Raw genomic sequence first — 19,475 nt, forward strand, 5'->3', positions numbered from 1 at the left:
GTGCATAGCAGGTGCTCTGGAAAGAAATGCTTACCTGGTGTGACCCACCCAGGTCCAGGGCCAACCTCCCTGCTCCCTCCCCTTCCTTTCGCCTCCCCTTCCTCCTCCCTCCTTCCCCCCTCCTTTGCGCGCACCTCCCCGCCCCAGGGCATCCCCGGCACGTCAGGGCGCGGCTGGGCGGGGCCGGGACTACACTTCCCGGCGGCCCCCGCGCCCCGGGGCGGGGCGGGGCCGGCCGGGGCGGAGCCGAGCTGGCGGGGGCGGGGCCAGCTACAAAGCCCGGGGGCGGACGCCAGGGCTCAGAGTCCCCGTAGCGCCGGCCCGAGCGCAGCGCCGTGCAGTCGGCGCGCACGGTGGGAGCGACGTGCGTGTGGACGGGCCTGGCGGCTGGACGGGCGCCTCTCGCTAGCCCGCGCGCTCCCCGCCGCCCCCCATGAGCGCAGCCCCGTGCGGCCCGGGTCCGTAGGCGGCGGGGCGCCCCCCATGCTGCTGCAGCCCGCGCCGTGCGCCTCGAGCGCGGGCTTCCAGCGGCCCCCGGCCGTCCCCGGCGCCATGCACGGCTCGCAGAAGGACACCACGTTCACCAAGATCTTTGTGGGCGGCCTGCCCTACCACACCACCGACGCCTCGCTCAGGAAGTACTTCGAGGGCTTTGGGGACATCGAGGAGGCCGTGGTCATCACCGACCGCCAGACGGGCAAGTCCCGCGGCTACGGCTTCGTAAGTGGCCCCCGCGGCCGGGCCCGCGTCCTCCGCCCCCTCACCTTATCGCGGCCCGCGGCGCTGAGTCGACTCGCGGGCGCACGCCCAGCCGGCCCGCACCTGCCGCCTCGCTCTCGGGGTCCCGTCTCCACGGCCCCCAGGCCCCGTCTCCCCGCCCCCACCCGCGGTTTAAGAGGGAGATCCGCTGTGTTCAGTTAGGACTCCTAAGTTTGTGGACAGGTTTTGGGGCCAGACGGCCACTCTTAGGATTTCTTGGAGCAGCAGGCGGGTGAAGAGGGAAGGCCCCACCTGAGGGTGCTTTGGAGTCCTTTGACCTCACCCCCCCATATTTTCCAACAGCCCGTTCAGCCGCCCCAAGTAAACATCACCTTAAATAAAAAAAGGCTTTAAGACTCGTTTTCTCACTTCCCTTCCAACTACAGTGTCCCCAAACTCCCATGAGAAAATTCGAGGTCCACCAGAGTTGGCCAGGCTGGGGCTCCCTGCCTCCGTTTGGGGTTCACTTTTGCCCCATCTTCCCAGGGGATTGTTTCTGTCCTTGAAGGCAAGATTTCTCAGCCCTTGAACTTTGAGGGGAGGAGCTAGAATCCAGGGGGCCCCAGGCTTGGGGGTAACAGGGACCCTCAGAGGGAGGCAAAAGTGGGAAGGGAGTGCCCAGTGCTGGGCAGAGCCCCCCACCTCGCGTGCCTTCCCTGGCACTCCCTACCCAGCAAGGGAAAACGCCTGATGCCTCTCTGCTCCTCCAGGTGACCATGGCCGACCGGGCAGCAGCTGAGAGAGCTTGCAAAGACCCCAACCCCATCATTGACGGCCGCAAGGCCAACGTGAACCTGGCATATTTGGGCGCCAAGCCTCGGAGCCTCCAGACGGGTGAGAGCTTCTGTTTTCCTCTTCTGGCTCTTCTCAGTTTCTATATTCAGCGTCGGTATCTGTGGGGTGGAAAAGGCCCCCCCGCCCCGGGAGTGGCAGTCAGCTATCATGTGCCTGCAGAGCCATCACAGGGCTGTCATTCCCCAGCTTGGGAGCTGTACTCTTAGACCCCTCCACAGCAGCATGTGCCCCAAGGGGCAGGGTTGGGGGTACATCACCCCTGTTATCTGCGTTCTTCCCTGGAGGGAGGAAGTCAGTCCCCAGGGCCAGAAGTTGGAGTTATGGACATTTAAAGGCTGCTACCAGCTGAGTCCCTTGGCCTGCTTTGGCTGGGTGCTTTGGGGTTCGTGAGGTGGGGGTGGCCTGGGAGTTAGGAGGGGAGGCTGGTTATCCCTTTGGACTAGAGGTGTGTGGCCATGTGGTTCTGTCTCGTGCAGAACCCCAGGGATATTGCCCCTGCAGTGAGGCCAGGTCCCTAAATGTTTCCTTGTTTTAGGCTTTGCTGTCGGCGTGCAGCAGCTACACCCCACCTTGATCCAGCGGACTTATGGGTGAGTGGATGTGGCTGGCTTGGGCAGTCCCTGGAGATGAGGTGCACCCGGCCGTGAGCTTCCTGGGTCTGAAAGTCTGGGGAAATGATGGTTTTCAGAAATGTGATTGCATTGCATTTTGTGGGTGGAGAGGGAGGGAGGAGCCCAGAGAAGGTGGAGAAGGGAGATTTTATTTCTCCATCCCTGGCAGAGGCCACGCTGCAGAAGGAAGTATGAGACTTGGAACCTGCCTGCCTGCCTGCCTGCCTGGGTGCAAACCTGGCTCCCCCTCACTAGCTGTGTGACCCTGGGCAGCTTACACAGCTGCCTGTGCCTCAGTTTCTTCACCTGTAACATGGGGTGGTAACAGCACCTTTGAGTTCTATGGATAGAGGGCTTAGAATGGGCCTGGTCCAGGTAAGCATAGTGGGTGGGGCTTCCCCAGCACCCCTCCAACCTGCTGCAGTGCCAGATGGTGGCAGTAGGTCACTGCCAGCCAGAGTTCCCTGTTTGTATAGCTGCAGCAAGTGAGATATGACCAGGGCCAGATGTCAGGGTGTGCGTGGGCCCGGCCTATGGGCCCTCTGTCTGGCTCACTTTGGAGCAGCGTGTCCCACCCTCCTTCATTCTAAAAAGTCCTCCACTTCTTGCCTTTTTGTTTTCCTTTGTTTTTTAAACATTTAATAAGGCCTGGCAGCTGCTTGGGGAAGGACACGGATGCTTCAGAGACACAAGGGGCCCTGCCATGCAGTCTGACTTCCCAGCCCATGATTGATGTGGGCTCTTTGCCCCAGTGCAGGGAGCATGCTGATGAGGGAGGGAGGGTGGGGGGAGAGGATGGCTCCGAAACAGGACAGGCTGCTCCTTACAGAAGGTTAGCGCTCCCTGAGCTTTCTGAGTTCAAGTCCCTCCTCTGGGTTTTGTGTCTCAAGTCGAGGATGTGTGTGTGTGTGTGCGTGCATGCGCATTTGTGTGCAGGCTGTGGAGAGATGCTCAGCTGAGGTGTAGCCTGCCTCACTGGAGCAGTGTGGACAGGAATGCTGTGGAGTGAGTTGGGGCCCAGCTCATAGCTGATGGTGGGTTGATCAGATGACCCAGGAGGGGTTGCTACGGGCCCTGAGAGGCAGCTCCAGGGGCTTCACAGTGGCTTCTGTAAGGACTGGAGGACATGTGAGCTCAACAGTGGAGGAGCCACCGGCCATGGGGTGCTAGACGTGCCCTGAGTCTTCCCAGCCTGTCCGGGTGTCTCTGTCTTCCTGGAAGGGAGCAGGGAGGGTGGCGGGAGCAGGTGGTTCTGGGCTTCTTCTCGCCCCAAGATCTGTTTCATAAATGTCTGGAGTGTCGTGAAGGTATTTGGGGAAACCCCAACCTTTGTGCCATCACCCTAAGTTCTCTGTCTGGGGTCGGGCCAAATGAGGGCATTCCTCATTTCCCCTCACTTTGGCTCTGTTTCCAGGTCCCCACATGGTGCCCAGGGCCTGCAGTGGGGCCACTGCGGAGATCAGTGGACCCTCCAGCGCCTGCAGCTCTCTGCACACACAGGACGCAGCTTGTGCAGCCCCACACCTGGGCTCACAGCCTGTCCTGATTCTGCACTTACCAGCTAGGCCCATTTTGGCAAGTGGTGTCATCATCCTCAGTTTGTTCATCTGGAAAACAGGGACAATGCACGGCACATGGGCTGGGCACGCCCTGCTCACTGTGTGTCCCCTGCTATCCTCACTGCAGGCCTCTGGGGTTGGACTGATATTATTTCTGCTTTGTAGATGGGAAAACTGAGGCAAAGGAAGGTTGAGGGAAGGTTAACCATCTGTCCAGGTTAATGAGGTAAGGCATGTCTGGGAGGTGCTCGCTCCAGGAGCCACGCTGTCAACCGCTGCTCTCTTGGGGCGGGTAGGAAGGGCATGCCGACCTTTCCTTTCCTCTCATCCTCATCCTGGAGTCCCATGAGCGTGCCCCCCCCCCCCCCCACAAAGGTAGTTGGGTCACAGATTTTACCACTGTGTGCACCCGGCTTCAGGCGACAGTGTTTTGTAACTAAATCTGCTGGCTGGCCATTTAATACCTGTGACGATGAAGAGGCCTCAAAATCTATTTGTTGGTTGCCAAGGGGTGGAGACCCAAACAGAGACAAGGGGTCAGAGGGACTGTCCACTCTTCATTTCTCGTGAGCGTAGATCTGACACCTCCAAGAGTCTCACTGCCTCCTGCCCCAGCCCAAGCCTTGCTGAGATCCGGGGTGGCAGGAGGGCCCCCGGGGTGTTGCCACAGAGAGGCGGTGTTTGGGCTCAGCTGTCTGCTCCCAGCTCCGTGCCAGCGGCCTGGAGAGTTGGGCCCGGAGCAGTCCTTTTGTCTTTGCAAACAATCAGGCCCCGGGAGCGCAGCCGGGCCTGACTCAGCGGTCAGTTTTGTCAGCTTTGGGCTGGCAGCAAGGCTGGGCTGCGCTGGCCGAGGGCATGGTGGGGGCCAGGAGCTGGGCAGCTCAGAGTTTGCAAACCAGTTAACCCTTCTCCTGCCTGGCTGAACTTTTCCCAGGCTTGCTGGCCCAATCCCATGCCTTTGGCAGTTCTAAAGATTCCACAGCCCCATTTTTAGGCTAGACCACTGTGGAATCCTTGCCTGGCTGGGTCATAAACATCGTCAGTTATAAGAATTTACCAAAGAACCTCTACACTTCATGGTGTTTGCTTGGATTATCCTGCCCCCAATTTTTTCTTTTTTGAGTTAAAGGGGCTCTTTCGGGACCTCACTCAGCCTGTGTGTTTCTGTCGTGTAGCCAAGGCCTGGGGTTTGGAGACCCTTCCTTTGTGGGTGGCAAGTGGCTTGTACCAGCCCCACGACCCTGAACAGTAACTGTAGGAGGAAACAGATTCGACCATAGACCCCACAGCTAAGCGTCTCTTTGCCAGCTATGGCACAGTCAGCAGCCTCAGGCGGGAGAGGGTCCTGGAGCAGTTTGGAGAGGGCATGTGTCCAGGCAGAACGTTGGTCTGGCCTGGAAGGGCCTCTGTGTGTCAAGGGTGTCTGTCTGCTCCTGGGCCTAAGGCAGCCAGGAACTGAGGTTTGTCCTGAGCCTGGTGATACTTGGAGCCTCTCCTTAGGTTATTTTTGAAGGGCCAGCTGCTTCTCTGGGTACAGGTCCCCCTCCTGTTCTTAAGGGGGCCTTGCTGTGGGCTCAGTGCTCGTTCACTGAGAGCTTCATTCTGCCAGACACAGGGCCAGGCCCAGGCAGTCTGAACCAACAGGACAGGGTCCCCAGGGATGCCGGGTATCAGGCTACACTGTGCTGGAGCAAGGGCTCTGGGGTCTATCTGGGCTTGATGCATGGCTCAGCTGTTTCTCCAGGCTCATCTCTGTCTGGTGGGGATGGTGACAGTGCTATCCTCACAGGGCTGACTTGAGGACCAAGGGAGGGCCTGTGTGCAGAGCCGTTGTCAGGGCCTGGCCATGAGAAGGCTTGGAATTTGTCAGTGGAGTGTCTTGTAACAGTCCTGCAGAGAGGTCTGTTAATCGTCTGCCAGTACAAACTGAGGCTCGGTGCAAGAGAGGAACTTACCTGAGCTCCCACATCTGGGTGTGGCAAGGCCTGAGCTGGAGGCTCTGGGGCCCTCGTCTCCTCCATGAGGCCTTTATACCTTCTTCTGGCTTCGTGGCAGCTCTTGGATGAATGAGAGCACTGACATCCTGATGTTGACAATGGCTGTGGGACCACAGGGTGTATCAATGCCCCAGAGGGTGTATTGTTTCAGAGACCTGTACATCCTCCTTGTGACAGTCCCTGGTGCCCAAGTTGAGACACGCTGCCCTTGCCACCCCCAGGCCTTGTGTGTGTGCACGCTGAGGGGCCTGTGCAGAGCACCTCTGTCCCCAGGGCAAGTAGAGGAGCTGGGGAAAGGATGACAAGAGAATGGTTCCTCTGAGAGCATGGAATCACTCCCAGAAACATTTGTTCATCAAGTGTTTATTGAGCACCTGCTGTATGCCAGGCCCTGTGCCTGGAATCCTTTGAATAAGAAAGACCTGGTCCCCAACCTCAGGGCGCTCATGTTCTGTCTGTGCTCTCAGGTGATAAGTGCAGTTGCAGGACGCTGGGCACGGGAGTTCCTGTGTAGGAACCAAGCAGTCCTGTGTCTTGAGTATAATGGTGGGTAGACCAATCTATGCATGTGATAAAGTGCCATAGAATTATAGACAGCATGCAAAAGAAGTCAGCCCGTGCAAAAAATAGTGAAATCTAATGAGGGCCCAGAGTCTAGCCCACAGCACTGTACCCATGTCAGTTTCCTGGTTTTGGTAGCGTGTTTACTTATGTGAGATGTCGCCATTGGGCGGCCAGAGGGGAGTGGCACACAGGACGTCTCTGTACTGTTTTTGCAACTTCTTTGGAGTCTATCATTATCTCATAATACAAAGTAGAAATGCTAGAGGAGGGGTTTGCAGGTGACGGCAGTGTGTGTGTGTGACAGTCTAGTTGGAGAAGACCCCTCTGAGGAGTGAGGACATGGGGGAAGAGCATTCCAGGCCCAGGGAACAGCAGATGCATGAGCCCACAGTGGGGGAGGCACCGGCTACCTCCCTGCCCCTCGTGGCGTCGTCACTTACCTTCAGGGTGTCACAGTGGTGGCCCTGCCCACTTCCCCCACTGTAGCTTCCTGTTTGTGGCTTGTCTGGAGTGAGGCGTGGGCTGGCGCCGGGCCCTCCCCCACGCTGGCCCGTGCCGCACCTGTTGTTTGTCCCTGTCTGCTGTAACAGAAACCAGCCTGCGGGGTGGCTCTTGGGTTCCTCTCCAAGGATGAGTTCCTCACCCTGGCCCCACTTGCCCTGGCAGGAGGGGCCCCTTCTGCTGGGGCTGGAGGATCTCTCCTGGAAGCCTTGGGCTACAGGGCCAGGCCCTTGATCTTGGGGAGAGTCCTGACCATAGACAAAGGCCAACGCATGAATTTGTCACACACACCCCCACTGTATGTTCCAGAGCAGGGGTGGAGGTTTCCTGGTGGGCCAGGCTGACCCCTGTGTGCTACAGTGGAAAGAGCCCTGGCCGAGGACTCTGGAAGCCGCTCTCGAGACTTGTCTGTGTGACCCCTCATTCTCCTGAGCGTTCCTCTCGGCCTCAGTTTCCCCCTTGGCCCTGTGCGTATGAAGCGTGCTCTGCAGAGTGCTGAGGACATCTGGGCTTTCCTCCCGATGCATTCGCTGGGCCAGTTTGTCCAACAGATGTTTGCTTGCTATATGCCGGGCTGGGAACGCCAAGGACACCTGGTGCCATCGTGTGACGACCGCACTTCCTGCAGCAGGATGGAGACAAGCAAAGAGAAAAGGGGATAATCATGCCTCTGATGGCACCAGGAGCTGTGGAGGGGAAAAAAGTGGCTGAGGCTAGCGAGACCACACAAGGGACAGGGCAGAGGGAGACGGGGAGGGGGTCAGGGCCAGCCAGGGTGGCCGCTGCTCCTGCTGGGCCTGCTGACCCAGGAGAGCACGGCAGTGTGTTACTCTGAGTGACACAGGGCTGCAGCAGGCTCTGGGCACTGGGGGACTGCTCAGCAATCCCAGCAGCAACAATGGTGCCCACGATGGTGCCACCTGGATCAGCAGCCATGGTGAGAAGCAGGGGACTCTGAGGGATGATACATATGTTAAAGGATGTGTGACGGAAAGAGAAATCCAAGAAGATTTGGAGTTTTGGGCCTGAGGAAAAGGAAGGTTGGCTTGGCCTTGACTGTCGGGGTGCTGTGCGGGCTACAGTTTTGGGGGAAGTTCCAGTGGAGATGCTGTTGCAGGGCTGGGATTGTCCCACAGAGACGGCCTTTTACCTGCTTCCCGAGACCAGCGACCCCCACATACCTGCCCGGCTCGTCTGATGGCCCCAGAGAACCTGAATGCCCCCCACAATCACCAGGGATTCCCAGGAGGCCCCCGTGGCCGTGTCCTGGTTTCCTGCCTGCCAGGCAGGCAGCTGTGCACAGGGGCCTCTCTCACCCCCAGAGCAGCTGCCACGTGGGTCTCCGGCATGGTGGGGCAAGGCCCCTAGAGATCAGAAAAAGTGAAATGATCTCATTTGCCTTTTTCATTTTTATTTTCATAGGTGGCTTTGTGTTAGAAAATGAGTCCTCCCGGATTGCAGCCAGTTATTTTTTGCCAGAAGTTTTGCTTTGAGTGTGTGGGTGGTGGGTGCGCTTGTCTCTTGGGCTTGTCGGCCTTGGACTCTTGTCAGTAGCTCCCCTTGTCACCGGGGGTTCTCAGACTCCCCAGCTCAGAGTCCTAAGCCCTCTGCCTTCTAAAGGGCAGCCAGGACCTTAGTGGAGGTTCCATCAGGCTCTCTGGCATCCTTAGTTTACAGATGGGGAAACTGAGGCCAGAGAATGCCAAGTAATTGTCTGTGTGGCTTGGACGTGCACAGCCAGGATCTGGACCCCTGGGTGTCCATCAAGCCGAGTCAGCTGGGGTGCTCATGGCTGTGCATTGCTGATCCTGGACATGTTGGGGTCCTTTCAGCGGGGGGTTCAGACGCTGTCCGGACCATGTGTGAAGGGGCTGTTGCCTGCTGGGAGGAGAGATGGGCATCTACTGGGTTTGCACGTCCCTCCTGGGATGGCCTTGCCTTTTCAGCCCTAATGGTGGCCTATTGCAGCCAATCCATGATTTGAGGGTTTGGTGTAGCCCCGGCAGCAGAGGGAGCATAGTCCCTGGGTTGTCCTTCCTCAGACACCTCTGCCACCCATCTGGGCATCTGTGTCTGGCATTGTGCTGCATCTTAAGGTGGCAGGAGGTGGGGGAGGCCACCCTGTGCACTGAGCCTTTGGGCCCCCAGGATTTCTTCTCTCCCTCCACCTGGGCTTTTCACAGCAAGAGGTGGGATTGGTTCTTCTGCGAAACAGATTGGTATCTTGCATGAATGCCTTTTGTTAGAGGAAGGCCCCTTCACTGGAGCACTTGGTGTAAGGACAGAAGAGGTTTTCTGAAGAGGGTGAGGAAACACAGATACCAAGAGGTTCTGTGGGGAGCCTCTGGAGAAACTGGAGGGGGCGGAAGGCCTGCCCTTTGTTCTACGAGAAGAACTGCTCGACCGGGCTCCATGTCCCTGGGGTAGAAATGGGCCTACAGAAGGTGACTTCAGAGCGACCTTGAGAAGAGAGAGCAAAAGCCTCGTCCCTGCAGGGGCCAGCGGACCCTGGCCAGGCAGGAGCAACCCTGGTGGGCGTTGGGTCACCCTGATCTTTGGATTCCAACCCCTCTGAGCCTGATCGTCTCTGGCCGCTGGTCTGTTTTTCCCATCAGGGCTCCTCCACCCCTGCTTCCTGAGCTCTGTGGGAAGATAGCCTGGGAGAGGGAGGACCTTCTGTCCATCCTGGCCTTGCTCAGGCCCGAGGAGGGGTCCCTGGTGCTGCCCAAGGTCTCTGGGACGCACAGCCCGTAAGGTGTCTTGTCCTACAGAGGCAATGACGAGGATATTCCGGGCTACCAGGTACCCAGCAGGTGAACCGAGGCTAGTGGGTCTTGCTTTCCCAGGGGCCGCCCAGCTGTGGATCTGCTGAGTGGAGCCATGCTGGCCCATTGTTCAGCCTGCCCTGCCTTGGCCTTTCGAAGCTATGCTTACTCTGCCCTCTTGGGGCTGGGACTCCTGGCCCAGGGAGCAGCTAGTGACCCTGGGGGAGGCTCCTTTGCCACAGCGATGCCTGCAAGGATGGGGCCTGCCTCAGATGCTTGATGTTGGACAATGCTATGCTGGGCACTTGGGACACAGTGGTTAAGGCAAAGGTCCTGCTCTCATGGGCAAGACGGTACACAAGGTGAATGATGAGGTGGCTTCAGATGGTTAGAAGGAAACAAAGCCGGGGGTTGGGGGGCTCCTGGAGAAGTAAGCTTGGAGCTGTGAGAGGAAGTATACAGGTGGGGTAGCAGCAGGTATGTGGGCCCTGTGTGGGAGGAAGGGTCAAGTCAGGGGAGCAGAAGGAGCCCGGGGTGCAGGGAGTGTGGCCGGTGAGGGGACAGCGAGTGGAGATAGGTTTGGAGAGGTAGGCTGAGGTCCAGTCGTGCAGGAAGCCCCAGGGGGAGTGGTTTGGGTTTAATTCCAGGAGCAGTGGGAGGCCGCTGGAGGGCTCTGGTCCCAGGAGTGACATAGTATTGATGTTTTTACGACAACTTTGGCTGCCAGGTGAGAGATTTAGGGAAGGAGAATGCAGCAGGGAGACCTGCACTGCGGCCCTGCCTTGGTGTCCCTGGGTGGAAGCCTGGCCCAGAGAGGCGGTGACAGGAAAGAGGGAGAATTGGAGAATTAAGGGATGGAGGCAGGGAGTGCCCAGTGGGTGGGGTAGACATGGACATGGGCTGCAGGGGATGGAATGTGGCAGGGTGGAGCCTGGGGTGGTCTGGTGGTCTCTTCACTGGGGCAGCGATGGCAGGGAGTCTGGCCATGGCCAGGTAGACGGACACTCAAATAGGCGAGCTCATGCAGGGGACGCAGTATTACTGGGGCTTGGCGGGTGTGGTGGCTTGTGGCCTGCAGGCCCGTGTCCTTTTCAGGGGCCTGAAGATCAGGCACACAGGAGCTTCAACACCCTGGCTTTGCTGAGCCTGGGTCAGGGAGTAGGTGGGGTTCTGAGGAACCCACCGGGCACACACGCCCAGTTCCCCGGTACCAGACAGTCCGGCCTTGGGCCTATAGCATGTGCCGGTCTCGGGCAGGGGCTGTCCTTGGACAGTGAGGACCAGTGATTTGGCTTTTGTTTCTCACTTAAAGAGTGCAGTGGTTCCCCGCATGTGCATGTTTATGCGTGCATACACTCATGAGTGTGCACACTCGTGTGTACCCCTTCGTCCCTCTCTCCCTGCCTGCCCCCTTTCCAGTCCCTCTGGCTTGGGCATATGTGGTCGTAAAGCAGTAAGAATTCCTTATATCTGCCCTTTGCTTTGTAGTTTATGAAACCATACAGCAGGGTTTCTCTACCTCAGCACTATTGACGTTTAGTCTGGATCGTTGCCATGGTAGGGTCCGTCCTCTGCGTTGCAGGATGTTAGCATTCCTGGCCTTTACCTACTAGTTGCCAGTAGCACCCCCTGCCCCCCTCAGTCGTGACATCTAGAAATGTCCCAAGCATTGCCCACTGTTCTCTGGGTGAGAATGCTGTTCTAGCCCATGCTCCGCAGGTCGTCTCTGTAAGACACGTTTCACAAATGAGGAAGCTGGTGCTTAGAGAAGTTCTGTAACTTGCCCAAGTGCAGAGCCAAGGTGCAGACCTGGGGAGAGAAAGTGCTGGAGCCCCGCTTCCTGCCCCTTGGGGCTTTGGGCTCCTTCCATGTGACTTTGGCCAGTGTTTCGTTCTTTCCTCAGGCCATGCAGTGTGGCAGGGTGAGCACCACCTCCCCTTTGTTCCTTCCTTTAATTTCTGTCCAAGCCTGGAGCCCCAGCTGGTCTTTATGGGTGCAAATGCCAGGTGGCAGAAGGACAAGTGGGCGGACTCTGCTTTGCAGCACTTTTGCTGGGTGACCAGATAGGTCACTTGGGCCTCTCTGAGCCTCTTTCCCTCTCTGGGAAATGGGGTAACAGCTCCTATTCTGTGGCTTCAAAACTGCTTTGTAAGCTCTTTGCAGAAGGAGCGGGGCTGGGACAGAGCCCTCAAAAGAAGCAAAGATGAGTAGGTGCAGACTCATGGAATTTGCCAGGGGAAATGGGAGAGCCCCTTCCTCCCCAGCCTAAAAACTGCGCACACCACATCTGCGCATCCCCCATCAGGGCAGCTCTTCAGTGGCCAGGGCACAGCTCTGGTCCTGATGATGTCAGGCATCGGAAACCTGGTAGAAGTGACAGCTGCCTTGCCAGACTGGGCCCTCGAGGTGGGTGGGACCAGAAACCTCCATGTTCTAAGCCCCTGGGCGCATGTGTCCTGCAGCTCTGGTCTGGGCAGCAGTTCTTGCACGTGGCTCTGTGTCAGAATCCCCAGGGCCTGTCAGTGCAGATTCCTGGACCCTATCTGACATTGCAGTCTGCAGGGGATCCACATTTTTAGCAAATACTTCGGGGGTGTCTGAGGCAGGGGCACCACTGCCCATGTTTGGAGAAGTTCTGGGCTCAAAGCTTCCATAGCCTCAGACTAAGGAATGTATCCGAGGTTCCGAGAGCCGGGTGAGGGCTCACGGTGATGGGGCACCAGTAGTGCCAGGATGGCATGCTGGGCTCAGCACCATGATGGGCTTCACTGTTTGCCCCTTCCCTGGGGAGGCCTCATAGACCCAGCCACGACCCCTCATCTTTCTCAGCGGGATCCATGGCTGTCTACCAGGCCTTTGTCCCATCAGCACCATGGATCCAGCACCTCTTACAAGCCAGGCCCTGGTGAGGAGTGGGGTATCCAGGCAGAACCCTCCCTCTGAGATTGGGATCTAGTGGGGGAGTTGGGCAGGGCACACCGGCAGCACAGGGAGGCAGCAGGCCAGCCTCAGCGTGGGGTCAGGGCGGCCTCACGGGGACACAGTCTCCAGGCAGAGGTAGTGGCAGGTACATGGCCCAGGTGGGAAGGACCTGAGTGTTTGAGGTGCTGCGTGGTATGGGCTGGGGCAGGTTGGGGGAGCAGAGGCCATGGGGTCGGCAGGGTTTGGGGATCTGGTCTGGGGTGGAGGGATTGTTGGAGGGTTGTGTGCAGAGGGCAGCGGGTGCCCTCGCCCAGCTCCTCAGACCTGCACACTCACTATTGCCTCACCCCTTCTCTGCTGCTCCCCGTGCTTGGAATGCTCTTCCCCACGGCCAGCTCCATCTCCTCCTGAGGTCTCACTGCGGTCATCTCCACCTCCCTACCCCTCCCCTGCACATCGCAGCCTGTGCTCTCGTCTTCCTGGGAGTCCCCATGCCCTGGTGCATGGGATGGCATGTTTTTGTGCCTCTCCTGCCATAGAAGCTAAGCCTGTCAAGGGCCAGGGCCATATGGTCGGCTCACCTCAGCATCCTGGTATATGTGCAAGAAGGGTGTCACATGTCTCATGAGGCAGGATTTGAATCCAGTCCTCCTCTGTTGAAGGATCCTGTTCCCGTGGAGGAGGTGTGATTGGATGGCAGAGGCTCCTAAGAGGGGACAGAGGGCATGCCACCACAGGTTCCTGGCAAAAGCCACCTGGGCCTCAGGACAGACACAGCAGAAGGTCACCCAGTGGGGTGCAGGGGTGCCACCTGGGAAGGTCACAGCAGTGGTGACAGTGACGTGGCCTAGGAATGCCCCAGACAGGGGGACCTGGGGCCTCCCAGGTGTTGGCTGCCAGATCTGTGGGAACAGCAGGGTCCCCGCACCCCATCATCCACCCCCAGCTCTGCCACCTCACCACGGTGGCTCGTCAGTGGCCATCATCCAATGGTTCACATTTTGCTACTGATCTGTTTGTGTGTTTTTATTGTGGTAAAATACACATAATATAAAATCTGCCATTTTAGTTATGTTAACGTGTTCAATTCAGTGGCATTATGTATCTTCACAAATTATAAACCATCAACATTGTCTAATCCCAGAACTTTTTCATCACCCCCAAAGGAAGCCCATTGCAGGCACTTCCCTTCCTCCATCCGCTGGCTACCACTAATCTACTTGCATGGATTTGCCTGCTCCGGACCTTTCGTAGAAATGGGCTTGTATAATATGTGGCCCTTGTGACTGGCTTCTTTCACTAGCGTGATGTTTTCAAGGTTCATCCTCGGGGTAGCATGGTGCTTGATTGCTTTTCTTGACCGAAGAACATTCCTTGCATGGATAGACCATGTTTAGTCTACGCACTCATCAGTTGATGGTGATGTGGGTTGTTTCTACCTCTTGACTATTATTACTAGTGTTCCTTTTGTTTTTAATTATGCACGTAAACCCATTCTCTTTTTAAAGATATTCACACCCACACAGGACCCTCCGACTGTCCCTGCAGCCCTCTCCTCTGTTCCTCTCCTTGCACCAGGTGAGGACATGTCATCTCTCAGGCCCGTAAAGATGATCATTTTGTGAGATTTAACCTCATCCATCTTTAACACGGGTATAAATACGTGGGTTTTTTTTGTTTTAGCTTAAGCAAACTCTGCTGCTTGGTGGTGGGGAGAAGGATGGGGCTCTCTCACATCTCTGCTCTCTGGAGAGACATTGGGTACTGCTCTATCCCCCATGGGTGACACTTCGGTTTTTGCTGGTTTTTCACTGTTTCTGGAGGTCTTGCTGGGATCAGCTGATATTTGTGCTGGGAGTGAGGGCTCCCTAGACCCTGAGGGGGCCTGGCTGGAGGGGAGGGAGCATGTATTTTCAGTGGCCGGCGTGTTGCCAAAATGCTCTCCAAAAAGCTGCCCCAGTTTCTGTCCCTGCCAAGCGGATGAGTGTACTGGGAGAATGTTTTACTTTTTCTTTCAGAGCAGCTTCTCTTTGGAGTGGGGGTAGGGCAGGGACCTGGGCCCGTTCTACAGGTGCGGAAGGAAGCTGAGGTTCCAGGTCTTGTGTAACCCACGCCGGCGTGGGAGGAAGAGGAGACGCTGATTCCCATGGCAGCTGCATCTTGCCCTGACGTGGTCACTCCGTGCCCAACACTCCGCAGCATCTCCCCATGCCGCTGCGGTGGGCGCTGCTGCTGCAGACAGGCCGTGAGCTCAGAGAGGCTCAGATGCTTGCCAAGGGCCTCCCAGTGGCTGGTTGGTAGAGCAAGCACCTGCCAGGCAGCTGCCCCCAGAGCCCTCCATCTGTCCCCCTTCCCCACGTTGCCTCCCTGAGCCCCCGTTTCCCCCTCTGTAGCATGGGATCATTTTTCCCTACCCTGGAGGGCTGGGTGTGCTGCACACACAGCAGGGAGCCCACAGCAGGCCTGTAGTAAGCAGTGCCTCCTTAATCCTTTTCCACAGTAGCCTGTGGGGCGGGGGTCAGAGCACAGCTCTGAGGTCACTGCCGGGCTCCCTGCCCTGGCTTCTTCAGCTGCAGGACCTTGGGCTAGGCCACCTGACTCTTCCAAGCTCAGATTTCCTGGTTGTAAAATGGGTATAATAATGGGAAGACCAACTCAATGGGGCAGATTGATCCAGTTACTGCCTGGGAAATGTCTCTCGCTCTGCAGGGCACTGGTAAGCGCTTGGCAGTCTCTGGCTGGTGGTGTTACCAAGGGCGGCTCCCCTTGCTGTTGTCTTTCTTTTCGCCCCCACCATCATTGTCACACTTTTTTATTCCATCATTCATGAATTCACTCACTCAACAATTATTCATTGAGCTCCTGCTGTGAGCCAGATTCTGTGCTGGCAGAGAAAGACAGAAAAATTCCATGAGAGCGACATCTTAGTTGGGGGAGACAGATGTAGTAAATGAGTAGGTTGTGCAGGGTGTTGCTGGGTGGGTGGCAAATGTTGGGAAGATGAGCAGGGCAGGGGGGATGGGTGGGCTTCACAGTCATGACACCTGGGTGCTGGCACAGGGCCCCATGTTTGATTTGAGGCTCTGCTTTCACTGTCTTGAAATTCTTAATCTTTTAAACAGGGGACCCATGTTTTTATTTTTGCTCTAGCCCTCCCAAGTCATGTAGTCAGTACTGTGGGAGACAGATGGGTGTGGGATCTAGGGTTGGGGTGGGGATTGCAGTCTGGGAAGGCCTCAAGAGAAGATGTGGAGGGGAGGAGGGCCCTGTGGATAGGTGGGTCAAGTGTGTTGCAGGTAGAGGAACGGCCTGTGCAAAGGCCCTGGGGTAGGAGCGCATCTGCTGTGGTGGTGTTGCTACACCCGTTTTACACTCGGGGGAGGCACACAGCGGGGTCACCACCGAGCCAGCTGCTTCTCCACTCTGTCCCTGCCCCTGACTCTCTCTGCTTGGTCCCACAGGCTTACTCCCCACTACATCTACCCACAAGCCATCGTCCAGCCCAGCGTGGTGATCCCAGCCACCCCCATCCCGTCGCTGTCCTCACCTTATATTGAGTACACACCGGCCAGCCCAGCCTACGCCCAGTACCCTCCTGCTACCTATGACCAGTACCCGTATGCCGCCTCACCGGCCACAGCTGCCAGCTTCGTGGGCTACAGCTACCCGGCTGCTGTGCCGCAGGCCCTCTCGGCCACGGCCCCCACAGGCACCACCTTCGTGCAGTACCAGGCGCCGCAGCTGCAGCCCGACAGGATGCAGTGAGGGGCATTCTACTCCAGGGACAGTGACAGTGTCACCCACACAGCAGACAGACCCGCTGAGCCACCATGGGCCCACGGCTGTCCAGGCTGAGCTTCAGGGGTGACCAGCACCTGTGCCTCCGAAGACCCCTGGGGTACCCAGGATATCCAAGAGACTGCTTCTCTTTAAATCTAGGTCCCATCATTTGAGGGAGGACTTTAGGAAGAAAGAACGTCCGAGAAGCTATTTAAAGATGCAACCCCAAATTCCTCACACACCTGGCAGCCCTCTTTCTGCACCTCTCCTGTCCTTGTCCACACTCCAGGTGCCCACAGGCCTGTCTCCACCACAGCAGCTGGGTGGGTCCCTCCCGGACCCTCCCAGACCTTCAGAGACTCCAGCCACCCTCCAGCCATGCAGAAACTTTGTCCCCAGCAGAGATGCCTTACTCCAGGAAAATCTAAAAGAGAAGTGAATTGACTATTTTAACTCCTTCCGCACAAGCTGTGAGCCACAGTCGGGTGTACAGGGAAACTCTCCGTGTTGAATTCTCATTTTCTAAGTTATTGCAGGGGGCAGCTTCCTCGTGCCCCAGAGCTCCCAGGTGCGGGAGGGCCACTGGCGACTGGTCAGCGCCAACATCCCTCTCAGTCAAAGCACTGCAACTTTTTTCTTGTAATTGTTTTGCTACTAAGACGATTTCAGAATTTCAGTCTATTTTTTCAACAGAGACCGCCGCCACCAAGAATCCAAAACCTGTTTTTGACTTTGAGACTTGCTTTTGTTGATGGATCCCCCTGCGGAGATGACGACAGTATTTCTGTATAATGAAGCGTCTGCCGTCTGCCGGGCATGGGCCAGGAGCCCCTCGGTAGGGTGGGCTTCCGCAGACAGGAGGCCCCTGTGGGCCTGCCTGGGGCAACTGTCTGGTAACGCCTGCCTGGGTGGGCACAGGGTATCCGGCGGCAACCATGGGTTGTCTCGGGTCTGTCACTGCAACACTGTGACACTGTGATGCTTGTCTGCCCCTCTTCTCCATTCCCCCCACCACTGTGGAAAAGCAGAGAGAGCAGGGCTGAGGCTTTCATGCTGCTCTGGGTCTAGACCCTGCAGGATTGTGTGCCCTTGCCCTCTCCCTCTTGTTGCTGCCTGCTGTATACCAGCCTGAGACAGGTCCCTGCCTTCCTGGGGGCCCAGTGAGAAGTGACTGGGGGGGAGGTGAGAAGTGACTGGGCTTCTGTGGGGCTGAGGTGAGGTGGGGCCTCCTACAGGGGGAGTTGGGGGCTGCTCAGCTCAGCCGTTGGGGCGGGGGGGGCGGCAGGTCAGGGTGTTCCTTCGGACCTACCTCAGGGAGCTGAGCGTGCAGGTGTCACGGGGCACGCCCGGTGCAGAGTAAAGGCCCAGAAAATACAGGTAGCTAATGTTATAATAATATTTTTATTAGAATGTTCTGATTATAAAAATAAAACTTGTTTTCTTTAAAGAGAAAGTTCGCCTGTCATGTTTATCCCACAGTGACTGTGGGCGACACTCAGCCTCTGGCCTCCTGGCTTGGGAGCCGGGGGTCCCCGGCAACTGTTCAGCGAACACCTGCCCTGTGCCAGCCTTTGCTGGCCACTGGACATCAGGGTGACAGGACAGATGCAGCCCCCCTGTACCTGCACTGGGGACCCACCCCAGGTGCGTCCCCATCAGGCAGTCTGCTAGAAGTCCCAGGGAAGGACGCAGGTGCATGTAGGCCCCTTCTCAGAGCAGGTTCTGTGAGCAGTGGCTGGGGTGGGGGCAGGACATGCCATTGTGATTGGCAGCTCCACCAGAACCCCATGGAACTGGGGGCAGTTCCCCAAGAGGAAGGGGGGAGCCACCAGAAGACCCTGAGTAAGGGCTGCTGCGAGGGCAGAAGGGCAGGTGTCTGTGGCAGCTGCCTGAGGGATGCTGGCAGCAGGTGGGCAGGATCTCAGGGAGGTGTGGGGCTGGATGGCCCCACACCCAGGGATGTGCCAGCATCTCTCAGAACTCAGGGGTCAGTAAACCACAGGGGCTACACAGAGGAGGCGTTGGCTGGAGAGGATGTTAATTCACCCTTTCCTTCATTGGGGACAGTCATGAGCCAGTCACAGTCCTGCTTTGTGGGGTTTGCAATCTAGTGGGGGAGACATACCCACCAAGCAAACAGATGGTCTAGGATACCAATCGTCCCTGGGGAAGAAATGTGACGGTGATGGGAATGACAGGGTTCTGTGCAGGGGACAGCAAGTGGAAAGGCCCTGAGGTGGGGTCCACACGACAAGAAGGCCAGTGTGGCTGGAGAAGGGGCAGTGAGGGGAAGGTGGTAGATGAGCTTAGGGTGGTGGCAGGGCTCGAGCTAGGGAGGCAGGTGGGACCCGGGACAGCCCTGCTATGGAGCACGCAGTCTGGGGAGGGATTCTAGTGCATAGACACGAACCCCCTCAGGCCCAGCACAGCGTAATGGGTGCTTTCGTGGGGGAGGGGACAGGAGGATGTCATAGGTGGGAGAAGGCAACGAGGGTAGCTGAGCTTGGCAAGACGGCAGGGCTGTTAGGAACTGTTGATGTCTAGGGGGAACAGAGTGGACGCTCCCTGTGAGAGGCGTGTCTCAGCAAAGGCTCGGAGGTTGTGGGGTTGACCTCCTTTGGGCCAGCCGCTCTCCAGACACCAGGCTTGTCCTCCCCTGACCCCACAGAAAGAGCATGGCCCGTGAGCAGATGCAGTGGGTCCCGGCTCCCTTGCTCATGCCATGCACGGTGGCTGAGCCAGACTGGTCGCCCCAAACGCCTCACTTCCCCTCACTGGCACATCCAACTCAGCAGGTCCAGAAGATTCTGCCTCCTAAGCCTGTCTGGAATCTGGCCCCTTCTCACTACTCCTCTGCCCCCAACTCCAGTACAGGTCTGTTCCCTTCACCTGGACCCTTGCAGTAGCCACCTCAGTGTTTCTGCCATTGTCCTGCAGTCTGTTCTCCACACGCAGCCAAGGACATGAGGTCACATCTCCCTCAGCTCAGAACCTTCATGGTCACCCTCATCCCGCAAGGAGAAGATGAAGGTGTCACTGTGCCCACTTCTTGCCCCCGCTGGCCTCCATGCTGCTCCTAGGACACACCGGGCATGGCTGCCCTCGGGGCCTTTGAGCTGCAGTCCCTCTGCCACGAACTTCTTGCTTTTACCAGCCCAGCGCCTCCTTCAACTCTTCCCTTCATCTACCTCCCCTTCTATCCCTGACCCACCCCCATTAAAA

At 57.6% G+C, this 19,475-nt stretch overlaps 1 protein-coding gene across 3 annotated transcripts; it reads left to right on the forward strand.

The window, feature by feature from the left end:
* Positions 1 to 290: 290 nt before the first annotated feature.
* On the forward strand, positions 291 to 17,706 carry RBM38 (RNA binding motif protein 38). Of its 3 annotated transcripts, none has more exons than XM_063101318.1 (5): positions 291 to 720; positions 1,470 to 1,593; positions 2,090 to 2,144; positions 13,982 to 14,051; positions 15,935 to 16,120. In XM_063101318.1, exons 1-5 carry the CDS (start codon positions 484 to 486, stop codon positions 16,028 to 16,030), a joined length of 582 nt encoding a protein of 193 aa, XP_062957388.1. In that variant the 5' UTR covers positions 291 to 483; the 3' UTR covers positions 16,031 to 16,120. The 3 variants fall into 3 exon arrangements, with proteins under 3 accessions (XP_062957388.1, XP_062957394.1, XP_062957383.1); XM_063101324.1 differs by having other exon boundaries at positions 14,000 to 14,051; XM_063101313.1 differs by lacking the exon at positions 13,982 to 14,051 and having other exon boundaries at positions 15,935 to 17,706.
* Positions 17,707 to 19,475: the final 1,769 nt, after the last annotated feature.

This window comes from Cynocephalus volans, chromosome 1, assembly GCF_027409185.1.
Source record: "Cynocephalus volans isolate mCynVol1 chromosome 1, mCynVol1.pri, whole genome shotgun sequence".
NCBI classification, from domain to species: Eukaryota; Metazoa; Chordata; class Mammalia; order Dermoptera; family Cynocephalidae; genus Cynocephalus; species Cynocephalus volans.

Coding starts and splice junctions, on each gene's coding strand:
- RBM38 (XM_063101313.1), top strand. CDS start 484: ATGCTGCTGCAGCCCGCGCCGTGCGCCTCGAGCGCGGGCTTCCAGCGG. Junction 721..1,469: donor AGTCCCGCGGCTACGGCTTC/GTAAGTGGCCCC, acceptor CTGCTCCTCCAG/GTGACCATGGCCGACCGGGC. Junction 2,145..15,934: donor TTGATCCAGCGGACTTATGG/GTGAGTGGATGT, acceptor TTGGTCCCACAG/GCTTACTCCCCACTACATCT.